The 26931-nt window shown below is 54.8% G+C and overlaps 2 protein-coding genes across 2 annotated transcripts in view; both read right to left on the bottom strand.

Moving 5' to 3' along the window:
* Window positions 1–11623, bottom strand: part of CHAT (choline O-acetyltransferase) — a 52699-nt gene extending 41076 nt beyond the window's left edge. The window contains 7 exon segments of the mRNA XM_032171447.2: window positions 176–356; window positions 3707–3760; window positions 5207–5325; window positions 5905–6096; window positions 9219–9322; window positions 11339–11599; window positions 11602–11623. Of these exon segments, the coding sequence (XP_032027338.1) occupies window positions 176–356; window positions 3707–3760; window positions 5207–5325; window positions 5905–6096; window positions 9219–9322; window positions 11339–11599; window positions 11602–11623 (933 nt within the window).
* A 1486-nt stretch (window positions 11624–13109) lies between these two features.
* Window positions 13110–15519, bottom strand: SLC18A3 (solute carrier family 18 member A3). The gene has a single exon (XM_032171459.2). The coding sequence runs from the start codon at window positions 15086–15088 to the stop codon at window positions 13490–13492; it is 1599 nt and encodes a 532-aa protein (XP_032027350.1). The 5' UTR covers window positions 15089–15519; the 3' UTR covers window positions 13110–13489.
* Between the last annotated feature and the right edge of the window lie 11412 nt (window positions 15520–26931).

Genomic DNA, 26931 nt, shown 5'->3' with positions numbered 1-26931 from the left:
GGTGGAGAGACATGGGACTGACTGGAAGTAGGCACCCCACTTTGGAGACACGGTGCCCTAGCTCCCTGTGTGACTCAGGGAAGAAGGCTGAGCCCCCTCGGAGAAGGTAATGGATGTGAACGCATGGCCACTGCATGCTCTGTGCCCTCCCTCACCAAGACAAGGGGTTGCTTACCTGATTGCAGCAGGCTACGATGACGTGCTCAGGCTCTGGCATGATGCTGCTGTTCTGGGCCACCAGCGTGTCCTGGGTATGGCCAGGGAGCCGGTAGGAGGAGAAGAGCCCATAATATTGCTTCATGCAAAGGGGCTGCCCTGACAGCTGGCCTTTGGCACAGTCAGTGGGAATGGAGTGGCTGAAGGAGAGGAGTGGGAAGGAGGCAGCCACGAGGGGATGGTGGGGGGTGAGGAGAGACAGAGAATGGGTTTTATTGTAACTTGATTAGGCAAAACAGGGCACAGAACCCAGAATTGCATCATCATGGCAGATGCAGAGCTCATTCTCCACTTTTTAAAGTAGTGGAGGCCCCATTTCCACAACACATGGAGACCCTCAGAGTTTCCTCAAACCTCTGCCTCAGGGCATGTGCAAACCCTGCCAGTTAGCCTTCTGCATCTTTGCTTATGCTGATCTCTCAGCATGCCTTTGCCCCAACCCCAGAACTCAACTGTTCTATTCAGAAAACTCCTTCCCCTCCTTCAAGAGCCTACTCCTTTATCATCTCTTTTAGAAGCCTCTTCTGAGGTCAGTGCAGGAAGTTATTTTTCCCTGTGGTCTCAGCATGCCTTGTCCCTATCCTTCCTCTCTTCCTCTCTTTCTTCCATCCATACACCCATCCATCTATCCATCATCCATCCGTACGTCCATACATCTACCATACATCCACCACCAAACATTCATCCCTCCTTCCACTCACCACCCTCTCATCCGTCCACCATCCACACATCTATCCACCATCCGTCCATTCTTCCATCCACCCATCCATCCACCAAGCACCCATCCATCCTTCCACCCACCCATCTATCCACCAAGCATCCATCCACCATCCACCCATCTATCCACCATCCATCCATCTTTCCATTCAGCCATCTTTCCATCCATCCATCCATCCATCCATCCATCCATCCATCCATCCATCCTTTCACTCTTTCAGCCAACAAATATTTGTGAAGCACATCCTCCGTATAGGCCAGGCACCATTCTGGGATGTGGGGATATGGCAGCAAATAAGACATGTAGCTCCTGCTCTACTGGGGTGCAGGTCCTAGGATGTGTAGGTGGGGAGTAGACCACAAGCAGCAAACCAGTGAACAGGAGAATTTCAGGTAGTGAGACAGAGTGTTGGCAGGGACAGGAGGTGGTGACCAGGGGCAGTCTCACTGAGGCAGGTTGATTGAGCTGACCCCTAAGGGTAAAGTGTCCCACAACACTGCAACTCAAAGTATGAGTATTGCACTAAACTGCTGTGACTGACCCATGACTTGGTGTAATGCCTGAACCCAGAAATGTTTGTAGCAATGTGATGGGAGTTTTATGTCTGTTGAATCCTGTAATAAAACATTTGGTCTCATATTTCGTACCGTTTTTCTAGTAATCAATTTTTTGTTGTTTTACACAAATTTTACAAAATGAAAGAAAATATATTGGTTCTTCCCCAGAGGCAGCTTGAGAAGCCCTGGTTAAAGGCAGAGAGAAGCCAGTGGGGCTGAGGCCCAGTGAAGACAGGGCCAGAGAGGTGGGCAGGCCAGGTCCTGTGGGGCTCCAGTGGCAGTGGGGAGGAGCTATCACCTTATTCTTGGTGCAGTGAAAGCCCTCGGGAGGCTTTAGCACGCAGGGGCACGATTGGGTTTCCATTTTGTTGTTTTACTGACCCTGCTTGTATGGGGAGAATGGACTGAAAGGTGTCACAGGAAGAACAAGGAAGGAGGTTGTGGCAGAGAAGGAACGTGATGTCTCGTGAGGGCAGCAGGGAGGGAGGAGGGAGCTTGAGGACATGGTGGGGAGGAAGAATGACCACATCTGAGCACCATGGGTTACATGAGGGTGCAAGGGAGAAAGCAGAACAAGCACAGGTGACTTCTAGGTTCCCAGACTCACCAACAGGGCATGCGCTGGTGCACGTATGGACATGGCTCCACAAGGTGTGGGAAGAGTTGGGGAGCGGGGAAGGAGAGGCGAAGCTCTTCTGGCTCATTTGTGATGACTGAGAGACACCTCAGTGGGGATGGCTGAGGCTTGGATGAGCGAGTGTGGGACTCAGGGGAAGGGACACAGCTGTATTTTGTGTCTGTTTAAATGACTGTCTTGCCCAATAGTCTAAGGACATTTTGAGGGGAGGATGAGGCCTTATTTCTCTTCCTCTTCCCAGCATAACTACATTGCAAAGTGAGTAAGTTAATTAATTAATTAATTAATTAATTAATTAAAGGTTCAAAATAGGCACTCAGGAAAATGTTCCAGTCTTAAGTCCTTTTCCATCATTGGACATGGGAACCTGCATGTGGATATGCATGGGTATTCGTGTCTGTGTGAGTGTGTACACACACATGTGAAAGTCTGGGATCAAAGGGAAAGTGAAGTCTCATGGGGGCACTCAGTGATGAATGGGCACCAAGTCCCCAGGCCCAGCAAGACAAGGCTGTTTGAAAACAGACAGGACGGTGAGCTGGAGGGGCAAGTTCTGGGAGGAAATAGAGTGCTATCCATGAAGAAGGGAGAGACCAAAGACACACCATGAGGAGACAACAGCCCAGGGCCTAGTGACCCATGGCATTTAGAGAGGAGTGAGCAGAGCGCCCAGGAGCGTGTGGTGCAGAATGCCCTGGACAGCCTGAGCTGCTCCACCCTGAGAGTCTGGGAGCCCTGCCTGCCCCTCTCCGGAGGGAACAGCCCTACCCTGGAGGGGCTGTGGGTCTAAGTCTCTGTCCCAAGGCTGGGTAAAGTTGAGTCAAGTTGAACAGAGAGTGAAGTTTGCCCCTTGCCCCCTCCTTGCTCTGCCGCCACCTGGCTGTGTGACCATGGATGAGTCACTTAACCTCTCTGAGCTGCAGCTTCCTCATCTGTGCAAGGGATGCTTCTTTGGGCCTCTCTCTCTCCTTCCAGCTTCTAATGCCCTTACAGTCTACCTTGAGAGACTTGGGTCCTCCAGACCCGCTTACTCTCCCTGCTGCTCTCAGACACCCTCCTGCTCTCTTAAGCTTGGCCAGGAGAGGGACTTTCCTCCTAAAATCAAAGAGAGCCTGCGGTGCTTGAGCAGCCCTCTCCATCTGTCAGAACAGCCTCATGTCCACTGAGCTCGGTGGGATTGAGGACACAGAGGGTCCAGCTGGAGACACCATTCCTCCAAGTGGCAAAGCAGAACTCCCCATCACCTCACTCTAACACCTCTTCCTTCCCCGCCTTCCTATGTGTTCTCCAGCTTCAAATGAATTTACTCCACCTCTGCATGTACGTGTGGAGGGAGGGGGCATTTTTAAAAGATCAAGGAAGGATGGTGCTTGCCCCAGGAAAAGGAACAGTTAACAGACAGGCCAGCTGGGTTAAAGGTCATCCCGATGGTGGGGGAGTGGGTAGGGGCAGGAACATCTGCTCGGTGCCAGGAGGCAGGAATGGGAATACAGAGCTGGAAAAAGACAAGGTTCCTGGAATGGAGGTGGACGCATAGGCAGACTGTGCTGGAACAGGGCATCACCCTCCCAGTCCTACCTGTCCAGCAGGGCCTTGTAGCTGAGTACACCAGAGATGAGGCTGGCTGCAAACCTGCAGGGAGAAGGGAGGCCTGAGCCCTTCCTCCCAGGGCCTGGCTTCCCCCCTCCCTCCCTCCCTTCTGTCTCCCCTCCCTCCTTCCCTCTTCCTTCCATCTTCCTCTTCCCTCCCTTCTCCCTCCCTCCTCCCTACTGCCAAACTCTATGATCCCCCACTGTATGCCGCCCCCGTGTGCACTAATCAGATGTGGTTCTTGCCCCCCAGCCCAATGCCGCGAGCCCACCACAGGCCTTGGATTCTAAATGGTCCTTTGGTGAGAACTGGGGGTGCAGCAGCTCTTGGGGAGGGGAGAGGAAACAGGAATCACCTTGAAGAGGAGAGGGAGCGGAGAGGGAGACGGAAGCCAGGAGAGGCCACAGAGCAGGCCAGAAGGGGTGGAGGGTGAAGGGTGGAGTTCTTCCTTGGAAAGGCCAGCCCTGGGGCCGGACAGGGCAGGGCCCCTGGCCTTGTGGAAAATTTTCTCCCAGGAAAAGCTAGTAATTTGGTCCCTTTCCTCCCACACCCCAGTACTAATGAAAAGGAAATCGAGTGCTTGGGGAAAGGACTGGAGAAATGAGCAGCGGGAACTGTCATCCCAGGATGCTGGGCCTGGCTTAATTGCACCAGGAGGAAAATACCTCCTCAGATGCAATTGTGAGAACGGTTTTCAGAAGTCATTCATCCATCCACACCTTCCTTCTTCCCTGGGGAGACCCCAGCTACAGTGGGAGGGAAGGCTGGCCAGCTGGTAGGGTGGGGTGGGGAGGTCTTCCTAGCATGGCTAAGCCCTGCCCAGAGGTGAGGTGCGCCCTGCCTCTTGTCCTCGGGCCACTTTGCTCTGCCCTCCCTCTAAACTGTTTCCACCACTTGCCCCACTCAGGTCTTAAGACCAGACTCTGAGAGACTCCAGAAGGGAAACCCTTTCTCCCTGCACCCATCCTCCATTGTCATCAGCGGCCAGAGGCCCTTCCAACGGCTCAGTGAGCTCTGAAATTACAGCAGATGGCACAGGCTCTGGCTGCTGGTGGGGAGGAATTGTTTCCAGCCTTCTGGGGCCTCTGCTTAGAGCTGGGGGCTCTGGAAGGAAGCAGAGACCCTCTCAGACAGCCTGGGGCGGTGTTTCCCAGGGACAAGTACTGGTGTGGTCCAGGGACACACGCCTCCTCCCAGGGCCTCAGCCAGGCGGAGGCTGTGGGGATATTTGGACCCATGACCTCCATGAGTGCCCATTCCACTGCAAGATAAATATAGACTAAGGCTGATTGTGTGATTTCCACTCCAGTGCAGCCACACCTAACCTTGCTCCCCACCTGATGGCCTGGACGTCCACTGTCTTATGGCATTTGGCCCCAGGAAGCTCAGCCGAGGCTCCAGCTTTGGCCTTTCTTTGCTGGCACTGGGGTAAGGGCCCCTGCCTTGGGTGAGTCCCCAGGTTATAAGCTAGGAGCACCAAGGCCTCACCTCAGCTGGTCGTCGGTGCCAGGGAAGTGCTGCCGAGCAAAGATCACGGCGGGGCTGGAGTTGACAGGCAGGGCCAGGCGGTTGTTGAGATACATGTCATTCAGCCAGTACTCAGACACCTGCCAGGGAGGGCAGGGAAGGCCGTCACATCCCTCCAAACAGTCCCAGCCTGACAGCCCCGAGAGAAAATTGGGACGCTTCACCAGAGCATTAATTCATTCATTCCACAAATATATGCTAAGCCCCAGGTATGTGCCAGGAGCTTCCCAGTCCACCGGGCCTGTCCTTCACCTTCGTGCCCTCCTATCTCCTTTCTTCTCTCCCAGTCCCCATCCTGGTGGCTTGGTGCTACATTGCTGTCCTCTGCCTGTCCTTACAGGTGTCTCCTTCCTGCCCTTCACCCTCTCTTCTTTCCTGATGCAATCTCTGTCCTCATCTGTCCCCTATTCCTGTCCCCGATTTGTCCTCCTCTTTCTCTATCCATATTTCCCATTCCTCATCTTGCTTGTTTCTCATCCTTGTCCCTTCCTGTCCTCCAATCCATGCCACCTGCCTGTTCCCACACCTATCCCCCATCCCTGTCCCTCATCTCTCCTTCTGCCCTGTCTTTGTCCCCTACCTGCCTCTCACTGAGACCCCTCTGTCTCCAGGTCTGCCTCCCGCCCCTCTTCTATGGGTTCCTTGTCTGCCCCTCTTACCCAGTTGGCTGTCTTCTCCTGCCGCTCCAAGAGTTTCTGCTGCAGGGTCTCGCCGAGGCCACCAGGGGCCCCAAACCTCTGCACAATGGCCTGGCTTTTCCTGAACTGCTCCTCAGGCACCAGGTGTCGCATGCACTGCAGGTACGTGGCCAGGGTCTGCTGCAGCGGTGGCACGGGCAGTTTGGGTAGCCCCTGGAAGAAAGGGTTCGTAGGCATTGTGTCTCTAGTATGTGCGCCCCATGCTTGTCCCCAAGTTGGTCCCTAGTATCTGTGTCATTCTGCCCCTGTGTTGTTCTCTACCCTGGGACCCCTCCATTTCTAGGGCTCAGCTCAGCAAAATTATGAATTTAGGAAGTTCCTGTTTGGCATCCCTGACCTCATTGTGCTCTGTCCCCAGAAAGGGATAAAGTGCAGAGGAAAATACGGTGATATTGGCACCAGACTGACCTGGGTTTGTACCCTGACCCTGCCGCTGACCAGCTCTGCAACCTTGGGCAAGTCACCCTCCTTCTGTGCCTCAGTTTCTTCCTCTGTAGAATGGGAGTAGTAACCCCTATCTCTCATAGGATCAAACAGATAAAAGATATGAAAGTGTTTTTAAGCCACAAAGGATGGATCTAAGATGAAATAGTCCTGTTATTGATATTGTTGGCTGCTGGTGACTCTTAATTTAGAGATTGTTCCCAGCTGGGGCTCCAGAATCTGATTGATCTCTGGACCTGAAGGGGGCGCTCTTATGGAGAGATTTGGAAGGATAAAAGATGGTTTTGGATGAGAGACATAATTCAGTGCTGCCCTAATGACTAGAATTCTACAAGAGGGTTCCTCGGAAGATGATTCATGCCTTGAGCTTCTTATAAGTCCCTCCTACTTATAAAACCCAGGCAGGGAATTTTGTTTCATGTGTGTGTTAGGGGCAGGGGCAGGGATGCAGTGGATGTCCTTCCTCTCTGAATCTCTGCAAGCCTCTGCTACTCATCCATAGGACATAAATAACAATTCCTACCTGAGAGGAACACAGAGAGAATTAAATGAGGGAACAACTGGCCTCAAATAGGCACATCTAAAATGTTCTGACCTTGATATCTTATACTTCCAGAGGAATTCCCAAGAGGAAACCCATACTCTTTGGGGGCCCCAAAGTGTGGCTAGAGTCTAGGAAGAACCCCCCACTCCACCCTCCTATATGCATGCTGTGCCTCTCAGTTCACCAGCAGGTTCGCCACAGAAGGCTTCTATGTGGCTTCAATTTTGTGACTTCCCATTTATGAATGAGGAAACTGAGTCCCAGAGAGTGGAGCAGCTGGTCCAAGGTCACATACAAATCTGATGTCCTACTAGGGGCTAAAATCAGTCTTCCATGTCCACTCTGCTTCTTTCTCCTGGGTCATTCTCTCCCTTCCCTTTCACTCCCTTTTCCATTCCTTTCCTCTTCTTGTCCCTCACTTGGCCAGTGACAATAGGAAGGCAGAACTTATAATAATATTGCTTAAATTGTACAGTTTCTTCTCCTGTAAAATGGGGGTAGTAAACCCTGCCTCTCATAGGATTAAAGATCTAATGTATGTGGAAGTGCTTTTAAGTCATAAAGGATAGATCTAAGATGAAATAGTCCTGTTATTGATATTGTTGTCTGCTGGTCAGTCTTAATTTATAAACTGTTCTCAGCTGGGGCTCCAGAATCTAACTGATCTCCGGACCTGAAGGGTGTACTCTTGTGGAGAGATTTGGAAGGATAAAAGACGGCTTTGGATAAGAGACATAATTCCGTGCTGCCCTAATGACCAGAATTCTGCAACATGATTCCTGGGACACCCTGGTAGACAGTGAGGCACCTTCCGTCAGGGGCTTCTCCTCTGTGCAGTGATGAGTTTCCATGAGACAGTAAAGGGTTCCTCCCCATAGGCTGCAGAGTGAAGGGGCCCCTTAAAGGCACCTCCTTCTCTGCCCCTGCTGCTGATGGATGAATGACGGCCCTCTGCCTGTCTGATCCTGCCTCCAGGGTTCACTTCTCTGGCAGGGGTGGGATGTCAGTGCCAACTACGGGCTGCTCCTGCCCTGGGGAATGATGCGAGGACAGATCTGGGCAGCATCCCAGGCTGCCCTGCCCAATCTCAGTGAGCCAGGTCTGGGCCCCCAACCCAGCTGTTCTGGTTCTTCCATCTCTTGCGGTGGGGTGTGGTCTGTGTGACGGTGGGTGGGTGAGCACCTACAGAAAGCCCAGCCCAGTTAGTGGCCTGCCCAAAAGGGCCCACAAGTCTGGCTAGAGCCTCCGCCAGACACTGCTCCCCTTCTTCCAGGCTCTGACAGTGCGCTGTGACTTGGCCTGGCTAACAGGGAATCAGCAGTGGGTAAAAAGGAATAAAGGAGGAAATCGCAGCTCAGACATCTCAACCCCCCAGGGATCCTCCCCAGAGTCTCCTGGACTTCTGGCCCTGTACTAAGGAGTGTCTTTGGACCTGGGAGTCTCAGGTCAATGCTCCAAAACTCCGTGTTTCCTGGGCAGTTCATGTGAGTCAGATCCTGGGCTAGACTCAGAGACGATGGAGAAACAGAGCCTGCTCTTAAGGAAGCCACAGCCCAGTGGGGTGGGTAGAGAAGCATGCCAGTGGACCAGAGGTGACAATAGATGTTTGTCAGCTGCAGAGGTCAGGGCAACGGAGTGAGCAGCTTCTTGGGGAGAAGCCAGAAAATTCTGCTCAGGGTTTCAAATGAGGGCTGGGGGAAGGGGGAAGGAGGAAGGAGGAAGAGGAGTGGCAAAAAGACAAGTGTGGGAGAGGGGAAACACATGCAACCACCTGAAATCAGGTGTGTTGCTCTGCCACCCGAAGGCTGGCTGGGGTGGGAGGGAGGATGCCTGCCCAGGGAGGATGGCATTGTCTCAGGCCAGTGGAGAACATGGTGCCTAAGGCTCCAAGGCTGAACTAGTGACAGCAGCTGGAGCTGGGACTTGCAGGGCTTGGAGGAATTCAGCCCCACCCTAAGGCAAAATCACTGGGCTTAAAGCTATCACAAGTGGAAGCTGGGATGAAGAGAGGCCCTGGAGGGAAAGATAGTGCCTAGCCTGGCCAGGGGATTTGGAAGTTTAGCTCTTAGCATTTCCTTGCCACCCTGAGACCCGTCTCAGCCCCTCCAGGCCCTTCTGGGATCCTCAGCAAGCTGGGGGTGGAGCTGTAGCCTGGGCCTTGTGCCAATAGAAGACAGGGCTGGGGCCAGGCAAATGCTGGGGGCCAGTCCCACTCAGGACTGTTCTGGAAGCAAGGGCATGTGGCTGGGGAAAGCAGGGTTGAGAGAGGGCTCCAACAGTCACTCACAGACTCCTCCTCACTGCTGGGAGTTTTTGCTGCCATCTTATGGGGGACCTTTTCCAGGATGGGCGTCTTGGTGAGTCCTGGTGCAGGGATGCAGAGGTGTGGACCTGGGGACCAAGAAGTGGGAAGCATCAACACAGCAGCTACATAGGCCTGTCACAAACCCCCCACCTCCCACCAACAGACCACCACCCCAGCCCCATGAGGAGGCCAGAGCCTGACAGCTGTGTATAGGGGTCTCATTGCAGGCCTGGCCCCAGTCTCGACTTCCACCTGTACGTGCTGACCACAGTGTTCTCTCTGGGCCCCCATATGGGAGACAGTGGTTCCTAAAGTGAGAGTCTGCTCTCATGAGGCTATGGCCACCCAAGGCCAGCTAACCACCCCGGGGCAATCCAAATCCACCAGGGTTTGCTGGCAGAGTGCTGGCTTTGTTCCTGCCTGGAACCCAATAGATAAGTGCTTTGCCGATCAAACTCTCTCTTTCCCACTAGATTCTCAAGGGTAAGACCATACCTACTGTGCTCAGTACTTCATCTCTGGGTCCTGGCCACATCTCTGGTGTGGAGTAGGGTGAATTCTCTCAGTCCGTTGGCGGAGGGAAAGGAATGCATGCATGGGTGAATGGAGGCCTTTAAGGCCCTGTGCTCCAGGATGCATCCGGGCTAATTGGGAGCCTGGCCTGTGGCCAGGGCAGGGAGACTCTGGGCCTGCTGGAGGGGTTGTGACCTAGGCAGTCTCGGGTCTGCAGGCTGCCAGTGTAGATGCCATAAGAGTGCCCAGGGAGGTATGCAGGGAGGCTGGGCAGCCAGGGCCCCTAGGGGTCACCTGCCTTAGTCTGGGGAGAGGCAGATTAATTTTGAAGGTACAGTAGAAGTGAGCCAGGCCAAGAAGGCAAAGACTGTTATTATTAGGCTGTGGGTCACAATTGCTACCCTCTGAGATCCCCCTGAACCTAAGCCTCCACAGGCACATACTCATGTTTTCCACCAGCCTACCCTCTATTCTCTCAAGTCTGAAGCTGATGTTTAGCTTATTTCCTCACCCCTCTCGCCGCCCAGCACCACCCCTACCCAGAGGCAAGCATGGCCCACGTATGGGCACATGGCAGGGTTGTAGCCAGGAACAGAGAGTCCAGAAAGATGGATGAACCAGGCCCAAGGATGGAGGAGCCTGGGGCTGCCTTGCAGTGCTGGGCAGAGAATGTAAAGCCCTTGCTGGCACAGTGCAGGGACACTCCACAGGCTGGTTCCCAGGCCTCCCAGTGCTGTGGGTTCATAGGGGCTGCCCCCAACTGCAAAGTGAAAGAGGTGGCATCCTGGTGAGGATTCACCGGAGCATGGCAGTCTTTTGAGAGGACAGCAAGGACAAGGTCAGGTTGGTAAAGGCCCTACAGACCATGCAGCCAATGCCTCCTTTTGCTCTGGTCCGGAGCCCCCTCTCCCCCCATTCGGGAGACACTAGTCAGGCTTCAGGGACCCTGAGCTTGACGAAGGCAGAGCTGGGTGGGATGATTTCCTGGTGGTCCCACCTGCCAACTCTTCTTCCTCCATCACTCCTGGGCGGATGCCTAGAGGGTATATGTGTATATGTCTGTGTTTTGTGCCTCCCACCCATGCTCCTGCCAGCCTGGCTTTCCAAGGGCTGGCTGCTCTGCCCCAAAGGTCCAACCCCAGTCTGGCCGGTCATTCACAGGCTGTCATCGGCTATGTCCTGGCTCAGACTTGCCACCAGCCGCTGCTCCTCCTTCCCCACCCCCTGCTCCTGGGAGAAGCAGTTGCGAACCAGCAATTCAGGCGAGTCGGGTCAGACCCACGGACCCTCCGACTAGACACAGAAAGCGCAGACCTGGTCACTTAGCAGATGCTGGGCCAAGTGAAGTGAGAACATGCGCTTGGAGTCCCGAAGCCCTGATGGTCAAGCCTCCCCAAGCCCAGGCACCGAAGCAACGCAGTCCTGCAGCTTCTTAGCTGACCCCCGACGGCCGCTGCTGCGCGGGACTCAGAGGACTCCACGAGTCCTGGGGCCTCTCGGCCCCGGTGCTGTCCCTGGATAGAGCCCCCGACCGCCGCCCTTGCTCCCGGCACCGCGATCCGCCAGCCCAGCCCAGCCCTTCTTCTCACCTGCTCTCCTCGGCTCTGCTGCCTCGGCCGCCGCTGCACCGCACCACTCAGGAGTGTGGGCGGGGGTGTGAGCCGGAAGTGGTGGGGGGCGTGTCGCAGCGCGGGGGTGGGGGCTGCCGCCTGGGTTCCCGGCAGGGCCTCCGACGTCGCCCGGGTCCCCGCGGCCACCCGACAGGAGAAAGCAAGCTGGCCGCACTTCTCTCCTTCCTCTTGTTCCTCCTCCCTCCTCTCGCTTCCATTTCCCCCCTCCCCCAAGCCCCCCTTCTTCGCGGTCCTCAGCCCCATCCCTTCCCCCCCTCCCCGCCCAGGGATCCCAGCTCCCGGCCCCCTGAATCTACCCGGAGGGCTTCCCGGAGGAACTCGGGCAACAAATTTAGGCTCTAGAAGGGGACACAGAACACTGTCCCGCCCATGCCCCCTGCCTCTAGCTCAGCATTCCCCAGTCACCGCACTTCCCCAACCCCATTATTCCAGCCGTGGGGTGCTGCTGCTCAGAGGCCTGGAGGGGGTTGGGTCTGAGGAAGTCTCTGCTCTCTGCCCTCCTCTCCCCACCATCCAGGCCATTCTCAAACCCTACTACACCATCTTTCAAAATAATAATAATAAGAAACAATAACTGGGATCAATGTTCACTGCAGGACTTCCCTTTCTGTTACCATCCCATTCCTGCTGGCACTATGGGGTGGGGAGCAGAGGTGGGGTGCTACAGACTTGGGACAATCCTGATGGCAGACCTGGGGATGCTTAAGGACTGCAGCAAGAGGCAGGCTCTCCTCTCAGACAAAAGCATCCCCCACCCCCGATAGAGACCCCCACACACAAATAGCACAGACAGACCGACAAAGGCAGACTCCGCCCAGGCACACACAGCCCGACTCGCAGATCGAGGACAGACATGCGCACAACAGCAGAGCAGACCCCCACAGGCGCAGCTAACACACAGGCGACCCTGACCAGCCGCCTCTTCACGCTGGGATGGGAAGACTCTGCCTCGATCATCAGACTACGGTCTTCGGGACATGGAGTGTTGCGCAAACGCTGGCTTGAGGATCTCAGGGCTGGGACTAAGGATGGGAAACTTTCCTGACAGTCCTGGGCCGCCGCTCCCACTAAGGACAGGGTGGCAGTGGGGGTTGGCACCAGATCCCACACTCGCATCTCTCCCTTCAAGACTCAGACCCTCAGGACTGACAGGGACACAGCAAACACCAACCACGGCTCCCCCACTCCTCCTAGGACAGAGCCTAGTTCTCTAATGAACACACACATCACATCATACACACATTTCCAGAGGTCGGACTCTAAAAGATGGGCCGTTTTTCTTCCTCTGCCGGAATGCTCGGCTCCTACTCCTTTCTCAAAGCCTCAACGGGGCGGGATTCTGGTCTGAAGGGAAGCTCAACCCAGGCACCTCAGAGCTCTGTGGATGGTGTGGGGCGTGTCCTCAAAGGGCGGGGCCTGGCGTGCCCAGCTGGAGCGGGTCCTCAGGCTCCCCCGGGCGGCATCCCCTGGCTCTGCGCTGGGCCTGGAAAGGAGGGTCTATCCTGGGCTGAGGGAAGCATAGTGCTCCTTTGTGACCATGGGTGACAGCCTTTGTTGGGTTTGCTTTCCTCCTATCCCCTTTTCCAGGTAGAAAAACAGCTACAGGCGCTTACGTGTTAGTTTGGCTCAGGCCTGGATTCGGACTTGAAGACCCAGTTCACCCTCCCCTCTGCTCTGGCCCTGCGCGCCTCCACGCACCCCCCCCCCCCACCAGTAAAGAGACTCGGCCTCCTGTGACAGACACGGTTTATTGATTTGGACGGAGGCGCCGCGGTGCAGTGGCCCAAGTTTGGCACTGGGAGCAATGGAAGGAAGGACAGACAGATGCAGGCTCTACACAGGGGAGCCGCAGGTGGGGACTCGGAGTCCTCTTCACCTCCGCAGGGAGCGCGATGGCTTCGTTGCCTCGGTGCTCCAAGCCCCATTGAACAAGAGAGAGAGGGATATGGAATGGGTCACAGGGAGGGAATTTGGGCAGAAGTCAAGGTTGAGGAGGGGCTGGGATAGTCGCTGGAGGAGGCGGGCCCTGAGCCAGAGCTGGCCAGTGGGCTTGCAGAGCAGCCCCCTTGACCCAGGGCTGGTGGGTGGGCTGGAGGAGGAGTGGGGATGCTAGCTGCGGGTGTAGTAGTAGTTGTAGTCGTCCTCGCATTCGTCAAAAGGGCCAGGGGGGCTGCGAGGCTCGCCGTCCTGGCCAGACACAGGACGCTCACGCAGGCGCACCGCATCGTACAGACCTTGCGGTGGCTCATCAAGCAGCACATCGCGCTCGGAACGGGAACGCGTCAGGAGGCCCACGTTGCGGAGCAGCAGCAAGACGGGAGCATAGAGCAGGTTGGCCAGTCCCATGCCAAGGCTGAGCTGCTCAAAGCCCAGCGAGTGCACAATGTGGCCTGCCACTATGGGCCCGAGCGCGTAGGCCACCGAATAGGAGATGTCGGCGATGGCATAGACGCTGCCATAGACTGAGACGTGGCGCACGTCCACCAGGAAGGCGAGCGTGGGCAGAAGTGCTGTGTCGACTAGGGCTATGCCAAAACAGAGGCCGCAGAGCGAGACCACTAGCGGCGCGAAGGAGCGGCAGGCGGGCACGATGCACGAGCTGGCGCCGATCACAGCCAGCCCGAGCGCGCCGTACAGCCACTGCAGGTGTGGGTAGCGCGCAGCCAGGCGCACGGTGAGGTAGACGCCCAGCACATGAGGCACGAAGGCCGGCAGCCAGGCCATGCCCATCTCCCACTCGGAAGCCGCCATCGTATGCTTCATCCACGTGGCAATGGTGGGCTCGAGGAAGGCGAGGGGAATGTTACAGGTGGTGAGCGCGCCGGCCACCACGGCAATGTAGGGGTCCAGCATGAGGCGGTGGATGGGAGTGCCCACTGGCAGGTTGGCCCGAGCCCGTGCAGCCGCCGAGAAGGGTTTGGCCACTGCCAGCAGCAACAGTGCGTCAAAGAGCGACACGGCAGCTAGAACCAAGAAGGGCACGCGCTTGCCGGCGAACTCATAGAGGATGCCCCCGAAGGGCGGGGCCACTAGGCTTCCGAAGCTAATGAAGGCCAGCGCCACGCCCAGTGCACGACTGCGCTCCGGCTCCTCGGGGTACTTGTCGGCGATCATGGCTATGCCAGACGTGTCGGCGAAGGCTGAGCCCAGGCCCTGCAGGCTGCGCGCGGCGAACAGCGTGGCGTAGTCCTCGGCGAAGGCGAACATGACTGTAGAGGCGAACATGACGCCCAGGCCGATCAGCAGCGGCACATCGTAGCTCATGCGGTCGATGAAGGGCCCGCTCAAGGGGTTCACTAGCAGCTGCAGGATGGCCTTGGAAGCAAACAGCACCCCGATCTTCACGTCTTCGCTCTCCGTAGGGTAGCGGGGCCGAAGGGCTGAGCCCGCTGGCCACGGAGCCGTCGGGGACGCGGAGGTGTTGGCCGCGTAGGCGCTGGCATTGGCCGCAGTGGGCAGCGGCAGGGTGGGCTCCCACACCTCGGGAGTCCGGGTGGGGCCCTCGCCGCCCCCGCGCATGTGGGCGATGTAGTCGGGCACGATGGGCACGATGACCATGTACAGCATGTTGTCCAGTAACAGTGCCACGCACACGATAACGAGCACCAGGCGCCTCTGCCGCCGGGGCTCCTGCAGCGCCGCGCCCACCGTCTCCGACAGCTTGGTGGCCGCCGCCCGGGCCTGGCCCGCAGGTTCCGCGGGTTCCATGCCCCCACCCCGATGCTCTTCCGAGGACGCCTCCTCCAGGGTCGAGCGCTGGCGTCCCGCAGTGCAGAGGCGAGGGCACGGGACTTCGGGGAGGCGGTCCTGGCCGAGCAGACCCCCCTGTGCCTCAGGTAGCCGCGGGGCTCATGGCCCAGCGTCCCGGGAAAGGAAAGGACTCCGTCCGGCGAGGCGTTGCCGCTACTCTTAGCCGATCCCGGGACCCGCGGCTGCTGGGCTCAGGGGCGGCCAGGAAGGCGGGCGCGCAGAGGGGCCGGGGCCGGAGACTGGGCGCACTTCGCCCGGGGCGCGCCCAGAGCAGCCCCCGCCGCGCTGAGAGGCCGCCCGCGCTGGCCAAGGGGCATGCTGTTGCCGCCCGCCCGCTTGCCCGCCCGTTAGCCCCGCCGCTGCACTCCCCTCCCCTCGCGTTGGCTCTTGCCTCCTCCGCCGCCTCCTCTTTTTTTTTTCCCTTCCACCCGGGGCTGTGACGCGGCGAGTCCCAGCCCCCGAGTGGTGCCCGGGCCACTTGCGTCGCTCATGCTAATGCGACGTCGGCGGGGCGGGGGCCGGGGGCGGGGCGGGGCCGGGCAGGGGTCCGCTCCCCAGATGCTCCAGGGCTGGAGGCCCAGGAAGGGGTCTCGGTGCGGAAGTCTTGAACCAGCCCCTGGGATGGGTGTTCCGCGCTGGTAGCTGGCCCTCTGCCCGCCCCCTGCCCGCCTCCCGCCCCCCGCCCGCGGTTCTAGGACGCGGGGTCAGCGCCCGCTCTTCTCCTGCTGGGGAGGGGGGCGCGGCAGCCGGTTCCTCGCGGCCCCTCGGGAGAGGCGGGAGCCGGAGGCTTGCGATCTCCGCTTCAGCCTGGACCTCGGCGCACAGCGAGCAGGAAGCCCCCGAGGTGAGCTGCCGCTGCGTCCATCTGTTCTCGCAGCTGGATTGTGGAGCCGCGTCCGGAGGAGCGCTGGACACGGACACCCCCAGCCCTTTCTCCGACTCCGCCCCCTGGGCCCTTGCACACACACCCCCGCCAGGAGGCGAGGGGAAGGCTCAGCAACTGCCTGGCCTTCCGCACCGGCCCCTCCGCAGAATTTCTCGGCAGCGAATCCCGGCCTGGAGCTTGTGGGGACTGAGGGCAGAAGTTGCCGCGTCCCCACTCGGGATCGCGAATATTAGCCTGGCCGCTGCCGCCCTCTCGCACTGCCTGGCCACATTCCCCTTGCCTGGAACCCCCCTTTCTCCTTTAGCGGTCGGGTCCCCCAGCTCCGCCTCTTCTCTTCCCGCCGCCGCACCCTCTCCCCACTCTAACTCCTCCCAGGCACTCTTCGCACCCGACCGAGCCCTCGCTCAGCTCCTGCCAGCCTCCGCCCCCTGTTCTGCACACTCCCCCATCCCTCATTTTCCAGAGCCTCCTCCAAGCCCCGGGTAGGCTCTGGAGTGACTGTGGCTGGGGTCCTCTCTTGGAACTGTAAGAAACCTTTCTTGGGTGCCGCGCCCACTCCCCGGAGAGCGCCCAGCCGCTTCGCTGTCGTCAGGGGCTCCAGGAAGACTCACCTTCCTTCTGAGAGGGCCGCACCCCTTGAGGCGCCGGTGCTCAGCTGACAGGCTGAGCTGCCCAGGCTGTGCGCTGGGCCTGACGCGTCCCCAGAGCGGCGTTGACCCTGGATGGCACATGGAGCCCGTGTTCCAGTGGGCAGACTGGCGGGAGAGAGGCTCCAGGGCGGCTGAGGTTGGAGGTGGGGATTGTGTTGTTGAGATTACGGTTTGCTTCTCTCTTCCAGAGTCAGAGGGGAGCTTTCCCATTTTTCTGGCCTCAAAAGTAAAGCAGCATTAGACGCAGATGCTTCTCCCATCGTGCCCCCTACCCCGCAGGAAGTGCAGCGATGCAGTGCAAAGAGTGTGGGCTTTCGAGGCAGACAACCAGGATGGCTCCCAGCTCTGCCACGTACTCATTAGAGTACCTGCAGGGAATTTCTTTGCCTCTCTGTCCCTCAGTTACTTTCTTTGTAAAATGGAATAATAATAGTACCTACTGCTAAGGGGGCGGGGCACACAGAAAGAGCAGTATAAGGACTTGCTATGTTGTTATCATGTGTAGAATGTGCGGTTTGTCCTCATTTTTCACTTGTGGGTCTTGTGAAGAACAGATGAAAGACACAGGGGGCACTTGGCTAGCTGGCTGATCCCTCTGGCTAGGTGGGCATTTTGACTCCAGGCTCTGTCTGGGTTGGTGGAGGACCCAGAGGGCATTGGAATGTCTCCATCTGTCCCTGAGATGGCTGTAGGATGAGGGGATGGGGACCAGTGTGTCAGGGTGAGAGGTGGCAGCCTGGCCACCTGTTGCTCAATCCCTTCACCCACCCAGTCACCCTGGGAAAGGAGGAGAAACTCATCCACTGAAGGACTGCTGCCACCTGCTCTGCAGAGACTGAAGTGCCCTCTGTCTGAGGGAGAAAAGGAGTCCCAACGTGGGCACAGGCCTGGCCCTGGATGACCTTGGGCAAGTCACAGTCCCTCAGTGGGGCCCAGCCTCAGCCTCCGTCTGGTTCAGGTTGAGGTGAGAGCCCACTCACTGCAGCCCTTAGAAGTGTGTGCTGCAGAAGACTCTTTGGAGTGGGATAATTATTTTAAATTGTATTTGATGGCCTTTCGTCAGTACATGCACACTCTCCAGCACATCACAGTCTCGCCCCAGCTGACTTCACACACTTATGCCACTTGCTGGTTCTCCAGTCATTTCAGTTTGAGACCTCTGGGCTCTTCTGACTCTCCCATTATGAGACTCTTAAAGGGGCAGTCTCGCAGCCTACAAAACAATTATTATTTATGCACATGCTGTTTCCCCTGTCTGATTAAAGAAAAGAGGAAGGAGGACTTGAGGGAAAATTTTTTTACGTCTAGTGGCTGAAGAACAGAGGAATCATAGAGGAGAGAAACTTTCCCAGGGCCTTCAAGGTGCAGACCACATCTCCAGCCCTCTGGCCCACATGGCTGTTCCTGAGCATGAAGCCAGGTATCTCTGGGCTCATGACTAGCTCTCCAGTCCTCGGTTCCTGTATGGCAGGAGGTACACTCATTTATTACTTGCTTTGTGCCAGGAGTATTGTGTGTGCTGTTTTATTCCATTCTCCCACAATCCTGGTGCAGTGTAGGTGCTATTCCCCTGGTCTTACCAGGTGAGGAAGCTGGGTGTGGAGATGCTGGGTTGCTTGCCCAAGCTCCCAGCAGCAGATCCTGGAATTAAACCCAGGCTGGGGGACCTGTCTTGTGGTCCTCACACTGCTTCCTTATTCCCGGCACTGCGTCGTGCTCCTGCTGCTCCATCTCCAAGGTGGCCGCACGCTGGCAGTGTAGGGGTGAGGCGCAGATCAAGACCCATGGGAGGAGGAAGATCCTGGGCTGGCTCCCGAAGGAGGCTCCAAAGACACTAAATTCCCTCATTCTCTAACTTTCAGATCAGAGGGCAACCCCTCCAATCCATCATGGCTCCAAATACGGGGGTGCCGGGGTTGCAAGGAGGCGACAGGCCCCTGCAGCAAAAGGCTACGGAGGGTCTGAGCCTAGATAGGACCTGTCAAAACCCTCCTCTCCCGGCCAGCCGCCGGGAGCTGTCCAGGGTGCTGGCCCCGGCCCCACCGCAACCAAGAAGCCTCCCACGGAGGCCCCGCCCCTCTGGCTTCCCCTTCACTTGAACGCTTGGTAAATTCCTTTCCCGACTCCTCTATCTGAGCATAACTTGCAGGCAACAGAGAACTTCCCATCCAATCCTGTAGGAGAAAACGGAAGCATTTTTCTCTCCTTTCTCAACCAGAAATAGCAGCTGTTAGGGCAGCGTTCATATCTGGTACTCAATTAAAGTTGAATGAGTAGAGGAAGGAAGGAACGTATTTACTAGACACATAGTAGAGCTTATAAGGTATCAGGCACCATTCTAAGGATTTGATAAGCATTAACTCACTGAATTCTCTCACCAACCTTCATATTACTTTCTTATAGGCAAAGACGCTGAGGTAAAGTAATGTATTCAGTCAGAGAGCTCACAAGTGGTAAAGATGGGATTCCCGTGCAGGTAATTTAGTCCCAGCGTCCTGCTCCCAGCCACCATGTGGCCCTGCTGCAGGATGGCTAAAGACTGCAAGATAGCTCACTTGAACGTGTCTAGACCAATGCTTGATACCTAGTAGGAGTTTAATTGTTATTATTTTGTATGGATAGGGACAAATTGGTGATTTCTAGCTGACAACACTTCTCATTCTATCCACAAGATACAACTGTGTCCACAGTCTGATGGACTAAAATTTCTTCCTTGCTGGCTCAGTGCCCTGTCGGGGGAGGGGGGCTTACTGGGGACGGGGGAGTCCTGGTGTGTGGGAGTTTGGGAGGGGTGGAAGGATAGCCATGCTGCACCAGTGCCTGGGTGAGATCTAGGGGGTGTTTGGAGGTATTGGGTGGGTTGTGGTGGTGGGGTGCTGCCGTGGATGGAGGTGCCAGCCCAGCCTGGCCTCATTTCTGAGAAGGTTATGGGGCCATGTCAGTTCCAGGGCTTTGCCATTTGTTGCTTCCCTGAAACATCTGGTTCCAGAGAGGTGAAACCACTGTATTTCTGTAGAGAAGCAGGCTGGTGTTGGTAACGGCAGTGTGTGCGTGGGGCACCTGCTCCTGATTTATTATTTCTTTGTCTCTCTGGAAGCACTTAAGCACAGGCTTCGTTCCAATCGAGCTCATGAGCCTCTCTAGATTCCAGCACTGGGGGCTGGGGGTGCAGTTTGCTCAGAGCTCCATAACCCGTCCCCTGTGCACTGGCTCAGGCGGGCCTCAGGGCCTCAGCATCATTTAATTAATTTAGGCTTCCCCAGTCATATATTCTCAGATTCAAAGGAACAAAGTGGCCCGAGTCAGCCTTTCCCAGAAACCTGTGAGTCTGGTGGCTGGAAGCCAGAGGACTACGTGCCTGCCTGCCTGCCCTTGGCCAGCCTGTCCTTGGTGCCCAGACTTGCTCTGTGCACAACATAGCTGGGCTTCGATAGGGAAAGAGACTGCAGGTGCTGCTTTGTGGGTGGGCTCCAGGGCTCCTCTCTACAGCTCCCAGGGACAGGACCTTGCTCACTTGCTTTTTTTCTGGCTCCCTGACACTAACTATGAATCATTCGTTGGAAGCACGGCCTCCAAATCCCTTTGGTTTCTGTTCTCTCCACTTTCTTTCCATCTCACTCCAATTAATGTCTCAGATTTATTTCCCTCCTCCATTGAGACCACTCCCTGCCTGCCCCCAGCCCAGATCCTACATCTTCCCCCACACTGGGACAGTTAATCCCTTCACTTGTCCCTTGCCTCCCGACCCTGACAATCTACCCCTGCAGGAATGCCAAGCTTCTTTTCTCTGCAAAGTTTCAGGCAAGCTTCCAGCCTGTTCACAGACCTCTCAGGGACCCCTGCTGCCTGGGACTGGAGTCAGCATCATCTCCCCACTTGGTGGCCTTCCTTCCACAATGCCTCCCACCCTTCCCATCTTCATCTTCCCTGACAGGCCCCAGGAGATACTACCTCCACACCTTTCAACCAGTGTTGCCTTGGTTCCTGCCCAGCTTTGCCTCTCCTTGGTTGCCATATTCTTCCCTGATTCCTAATACATTGTGAACCTGCCCCCATCCAATCAAATTTTCTACTCCTCTTCTGAAATGTATCACACACAATGTTGGAGGTGTTCCCCTACACCTCAGAGCCCCTTGCAGACAAGATCTGTATTCTGCTTGTTAGGCGTTCCGTACAGCAATGGCCAGAGCATTTTGCATGAGAACTGATGTGTCAGTGGTTTTTAAAAATCCATCTCTACATTTATTAGAATGAAAATTAATCATGTAATTCATACATATATGCATTCTTTTCATAGAAATCACAGCACCATGAAAGTTCTGAGTGGTGGCCACCTCTCAGATGCCACCACCCTTACTGTTTTGGTGTGTGTTTTCCAAACCCTTTCTAAATTTGTTTCCATACATACATATGAGCTCATATAAAATTTAACATAAGTGGCATTATACTTAAACAAGTACATATTCACATAAATGTCGTTATGTATGTATCATTCTGTATTTCTCTCCTTTTCCACTAAACATTATATCCATTTTAGCCTACATAGAAATAGTTGGATTTTCTCAGCTGCTGCTGCAGAGTATTTCTGGCTATGAACATGCCCCAGTGTTTTCAGCTGTCCCCTATGGATGGGCATTGGGTCAGGTCTGATTTCTAGACAGTGTTAACAGTGTTGAGATGGATTTCCTTGTGCTTGTGTGGAGGTGCTTCCCCAAGTGATACAAAAACAATGGGGACTCCTGGGTCAATTCTAGCACTCTCCACATTTTAAAGTTTAAATCTCCAAATGGCCCTATAAAGTGGTGGTATAAATGTATCTCCCTTGTCCTCCCACAAACAGCATATGGGAGTACAGCTCCCCCTCCACTTATGATGGGGCTATGTCCTGATAAACCCACGGGAAGCTGAAAATATTGTTAAGTGGAAAATGCATTTAATACACCTAGTGTACAGAACATCGTAGCTTAGCCTACCCTAAACATGCTCAAAAAGCTTCCATTAGCTAACAATTGGGCAAAATCATCTGGTCACACATCATGGAGTATTGGGTGTTTTCTCTTGTAATCGCATGGCTGACTGGGAGTTGTGGCTCATGGCCTCTGCCCCAGCATCTAGAGAGTATAGTACAGCATATCACTAGACTGGAAAATATCAAAATTCAAAATCTGAAGTATGGTTGCTACTGAATGCATATCACTTTTGCACCATTGCAAAGTTGAAAAATCATGTCATACCACATGTAAGTGGCAAATGTTTGTACACAATTCCACATATTCATGCCAACACTTGCTCTTATCTGTCTTTTTCCATTTTATCAATCTGGTGGGAGAAGAATGGTATTTATTATCATTTTAATCATTTAATTGTTTAATTGGCTGGGTACTTTTTTATATGTTTATTGGTCATTTGTGTTTTCTCTTTTGAGAATTGCCTGTTACTTGTTTCTCTATTAGTCTTTTCCTTAACATTTTAAAACAGAATGTCTTTGCCCCAAATATTTACACTGTGGATGAAAATTATTGCTACTTCTTCACTAGTAGATTCTATGGCTAATACTTCTTGGGCTGGATGAATTAGAGTGGATGTGAGGTTGCTGCATCAATTAAAACCCATAAGAGCCTCTTCATCATCAATGGGAGAGTCCAGATTCTCAACATAAAAGATTGTCTATAATCTGTCCACCTCCATGCTCTCAATGTGATGCCTGGATTTGACTCCTGATTCCATCACCTTCTATCTGTCTAACCTTGAACAAATTTACTTTAATGCTCTGGGTCTAGGGTCTGTTATTTAAAAAATCTTACAGAGTTGTCCCTTCTTTGCAAGTTTCTAACTCTGACCTTGTGCAAGTTACTTAACCTCTCCAAACCTTACTTCACATCTATAAAATGGGTGCGTTGACAATACCTTATAGGGTTTGGTATGAATGGAATGAGATTACTTGTAAAGTAAGCTAATCCTGTTGTAAATTATACCACTTCCTGCCTTCCTGGATGACTCCTATTCATCTTTTATGGTCGAATCGAGCTGTGTCCCACCCCCCAACCCCTTTGTGTTATGACCACGCATCCACTACGTACTTATCACACTGAATGGTGGGGATGTGCTCACATGGCGATTTCCTCGCCCTGAATGCAGCCTTGAGGGTGGGGGCTGAGGAGGCCAGGCTCACTGCCTGGTACAGAACCCCTGAATCGATAACTGTGGAATGGAGGAACACGCCTGTTTGTCAGTTTTGAAAAGACTTAGGGCTTTCTCATTATGCCAAAGTTCTGCTGAGTTTGGAGAGGATGGAGGGACACTTAGGAGGAAGTTGAAGTATTCTTGACAAACACTCCAGACACACCCTGGGGAGACCAGGAAACAGCTACCCTGGTTGACTAGTCAGGTAGGCAGGAAAGATGTTTAAGGGAAACTGCATTTTATAGTCAGTTGGCTTTGTTGGGAAAACCAAGGAGACAGACGAAGGCTGCAGCCATCTCTCCTGAATTCCGAGGCTTATCATGATTAGAAAGGTCAGCACTGATCAGCCAGGTCACTTCCCTTTTCATATTAGAAAACTGTAGGTTTGGTGCAGGGGTCTCCTTGGACACCAGAGCAGAGAGAGGGTGGGGCCGTGTGCAGGGGACTGCCTCGGAAGGATGCCCATGGAGACAAACGCTGTGCCTCTGCTCTGTATCCCAGTGCCTGGCAAACAGTGGCAGAGTGGGGCTTAGTGAAAATCCAGTGGACAAGCTTGTTTAGGAGCCAGTTGTTCTGGATGGGTAGATAGCAACCATCTACCTTGTGTGCTTGGTTAATGAAGCCATGGGTTCAAGATCATCTATCTTGAGGTAAACAGGCTTCTGCTGAAAGGGGCTCCTGGATGCAGATGGGGGAGACACAGGAGGAAGCCCCATCTAGTGGGAAGCCTGAGCCCTGAGGAGCACGCTTACTGTGCTTGCATGGTCACTGCAGGCTGGGTACAGAGAGGAGCAGTGGCACCTGCAAAGTCCCCTAGTTTCAATGAAGTGTGTCTTCCCAGGCTGTCAGCCACCACCGTGTCTAGGCAAGTCTGATGTGAGAGAGAGAGGTCAGGAGATGTCGTGGTGCCAGACGCAGCGGAAGGCTTTTACTGTCATTAGCTTTCGCTCTCAGAACACCCCTGTGAGGTCAGTCCTCTTCTGGGCCCCATTTTATCAATTGAAAATTGGCAGCACAGGCGGGTGAGTAATGTGCCGAGACACAGGCAGTCTGACTCACGCTCATGAGTTCTTCATCCACTTGGCTGTGTGGCTTTGGTGCTTGGAGGTCTGAGGGGTTCCTCTGTGGCCTTCTCTTTCCATAGTCCCTCCGACCTGTGTGCAGGGTCAATGCAGGTGTCCTCCCTTGGGTAAGGGGGACCTTTCAGCCCCAAGTACAGAGGGCTGGGCACCCTTTATCTCTTGTTTCTCTAGACATTCTGACCTGGGTCCTTAAGAGCTCTTGCTGGGGCTATTGCAGTAGTCTGTTGGCAAATCCCCTCACCTGGTGTTGACACCAGCTCCTGATCCCCCAAACTGCTCCCTGAGTCAACCTTTAGAAATGTAGCTCTTCCAGGCCGGGCATGGTGGCTCACATCTATAATCCCAGCACTTTGGGAGGCCAAGGCAGGTGGATCACAAGGTCAGGAGTTCGAGACCAGCCTGGCCAATGTGGTGAAACCCCATCTCTACTAAAAATACAAAAAATTAGCCAGGCATGGTGGTGCGTGCCTCTAATCCCAGCTACTTGGGAGGTTGAGGCAGGAGAATCGCTTGAACCTGGGAGGCAGAGGTTGCAGTGAATGGAGATCGTGCCACTGCACTCCAGCCTGGGTGACGGTGTGAAACTCCATCTCAAAAAAAAAAAGAAAAAGAAAAAAGAAGAAATGTAGCTCTTCCCCATAGTAGGAACTCATTAGATAGTTGTCTAATGGGTCATCCTCCTGCTTTACATTCTCTTTGCCTAGGGTCAAATATACCAGCACAGCTTGGCTTTTGAGGCCCTGGGTGTGTGGACCTTGCACTCTCTGCCACACACAAGGGTGCCTGCCCAGGACACATGTGTCCTGCTCTCCTGGTCCCACTGCTGACTGTGTTTTCTTTCCCCCTTTCCCAGCAGAGTGGGGTCCTCAACACAGGCGAGTGCTGGCCCCCGTGCACATGCCTCCACCCCAGCCTTGTCATGAAGGGCTCTTGGCCTGTGTTGAATCCATCTCATATCTCCCAAGTCCAAACAATGGGACCTCAGGCAGAAACACACCTGGAATGGTTTGTGCCACACATGCATACCAACCTCTCTGAAGTGAGGCATGCTCTTTTATTCATTTTATTTGTTAAATGCTGTTCACAACCCACTAATTTGGTTTTATAATCTGCAGCTCCTCACAACACCCTTATCATGTTCATACTATTATTCTCTCCCATTTTATATGTGATGAAACTGACACACAGAGATGAAGTAATTTACTGCACCACTAGGAAGTGACAGAGTCAGGATCTGAACCCAGGCAGGTGGCCCCAGAGCCTGTGTGCCGAGCCCCCATGAATGTAGCTTTAATGATTGATCAGGGCTCCAGGGGCTGGGTGACTCATAGCACAGGAGGCCATATTGAGTGGCTTCAGGGGTGGCTTCAAGCTCCTCCCCATCTTCAGGAAGTGGTGGCAGGAAGAAAGAGCTGAAGCATTCACCCTCCCTTCCAGGGTCCAGCCTCAGCTGCAGGTGGCTCTGCCCAGAGCCCTCCTCTCACCCCTGCAGGAGCCAGGGGGCAGTGGGCTTGTGCTGAGGTGAAGGGTGTTGGGACCCTTACCTCACCTGTGGTTTGTGCTCAGGGATGGGGCTGGGACCTGGACAGGAAGCTGGTAGAGCCCCAGCAGAGCAGGGAGGGCACCAGAGCAGCATCCAGGAGGAAAGGTGGTCACGTGGGCAGTCCTGGGCCACGAATAGCAGGCTGCTTGGCAATGCCGCCCCTATCACTACATGTGATCACGGTCCGACAGTGTGTCACACATGTGATCTGTTACCCTCTCAGATCTGTCATCACCATGTTCCCAGCACCCGGTGTCGTGCCTGACCCATGCAGAAGGAACACACCAAAGGTGGCTTTCTTTGGAGGGTCTCTCAGGAAGCTAAGTGACCAGAGTTCTGATTCTCTCTTGTTGAGATACAGGATGTTAAAACACATCTGAGGGAGCTTGGTAGCCTACACAGTGTCCATGTGGCAAGATGAGGTCTCCATGAGAGAAAAAGTCTGTGCTGTTGACTTGAGAGCCTGAGAGGACCAGACCCCAAACTCCTGATGATGTCACGGAAGGGGCCTGGAGAAAAGGCCTACTTTGTGATGGGAAGAACTGGCTCCTTGTGGTGTGGGCAGTTGTGAGGGCCATCCCTGACTGACCCTAACTCTTGCCCACTGGCCATATTGGTCAAGTTCTGCAGGGAGGCCGGACTCATGGCTGTCTGAGTAGGGGAGGGTTGTCCTCTAGATAGGCCTGGAGCTCCAGATGGTGACATGGCAGGGACTTGGAGACTTTGTAGCTAGAGATAGGAATTCAGGTGTAGCCTTCAGCTGTGTGCACCCCACAGGTGTGTGGGGGACAGGCGTGGGGGGATGTCTGTGGGGCCGATCAACCAGGCACTCCAACCCAGTTGAAAACATGGTCTGCTTTGAGTGCCAAGAATTACCAGAGCATTGCTTTCCCGGGTAATTAAGATGCTATTAATTAAACTGCATTTAAAGCTAGTTTCAAACTAATTCTTGATGACACACACATGTATCTTTCATAAAGGAGTGTGCTTGTCTCCCCTGGGCTGTGAGGCCCCAGTGAGTTGTGTTTGAGCATCGGTGGGCTCCATGTCCTGCCAGGCAAGCACAGAGCAGGCTGTCCATGGTTTGTAAATGACCGAGTGATAAATGGGCAGGAGCCATTCCTCATTTGAACATCTCAGATGCCATCTGGATGCAGACTGCATGACCTGGGACATTCTTCTCACCTGACCACAGATAAGGAGCAGATTCCAGACTCCCTGTGCAGTGTTTAGTCTGCACAGAGGGGGATCGGCTCAGAAAGCCTCAGGCTGGGCACGGTAACTCATACCTGATCCCAGCACTTTGGGAGGCTGAAGGTGGGAGGATTGCTTTTAGGCCAGGAGTTTGACACCAGCCTGGGCAACAAAGCAAGACCCCATCACTACAAAATCACCCAAGTGTGATGGCATGTGCCTGTGGTCCCAGCTACTTGGGAGGCTGAGGTGGGAGGACCCCT

Source organism: Hylobates moloch, unplaced genomic scaffold (genome assembly GCF_009828535.3).
Source record: "Hylobates moloch isolate HMO894 unplaced genomic scaffold, HMol_V3 SCAFFOLD_3, whole genome shotgun sequence".
Lineage (NCBI taxonomy): Eukaryota > Metazoa > Chordata > Mammalia > Primates > Hylobatidae > Hylobates > Hylobates moloch.
The sequence above is the reverse complement of the archived record's forward strand: the minus strand, read 5'-3'. Positions and strand labels throughout refer to the sequence as shown.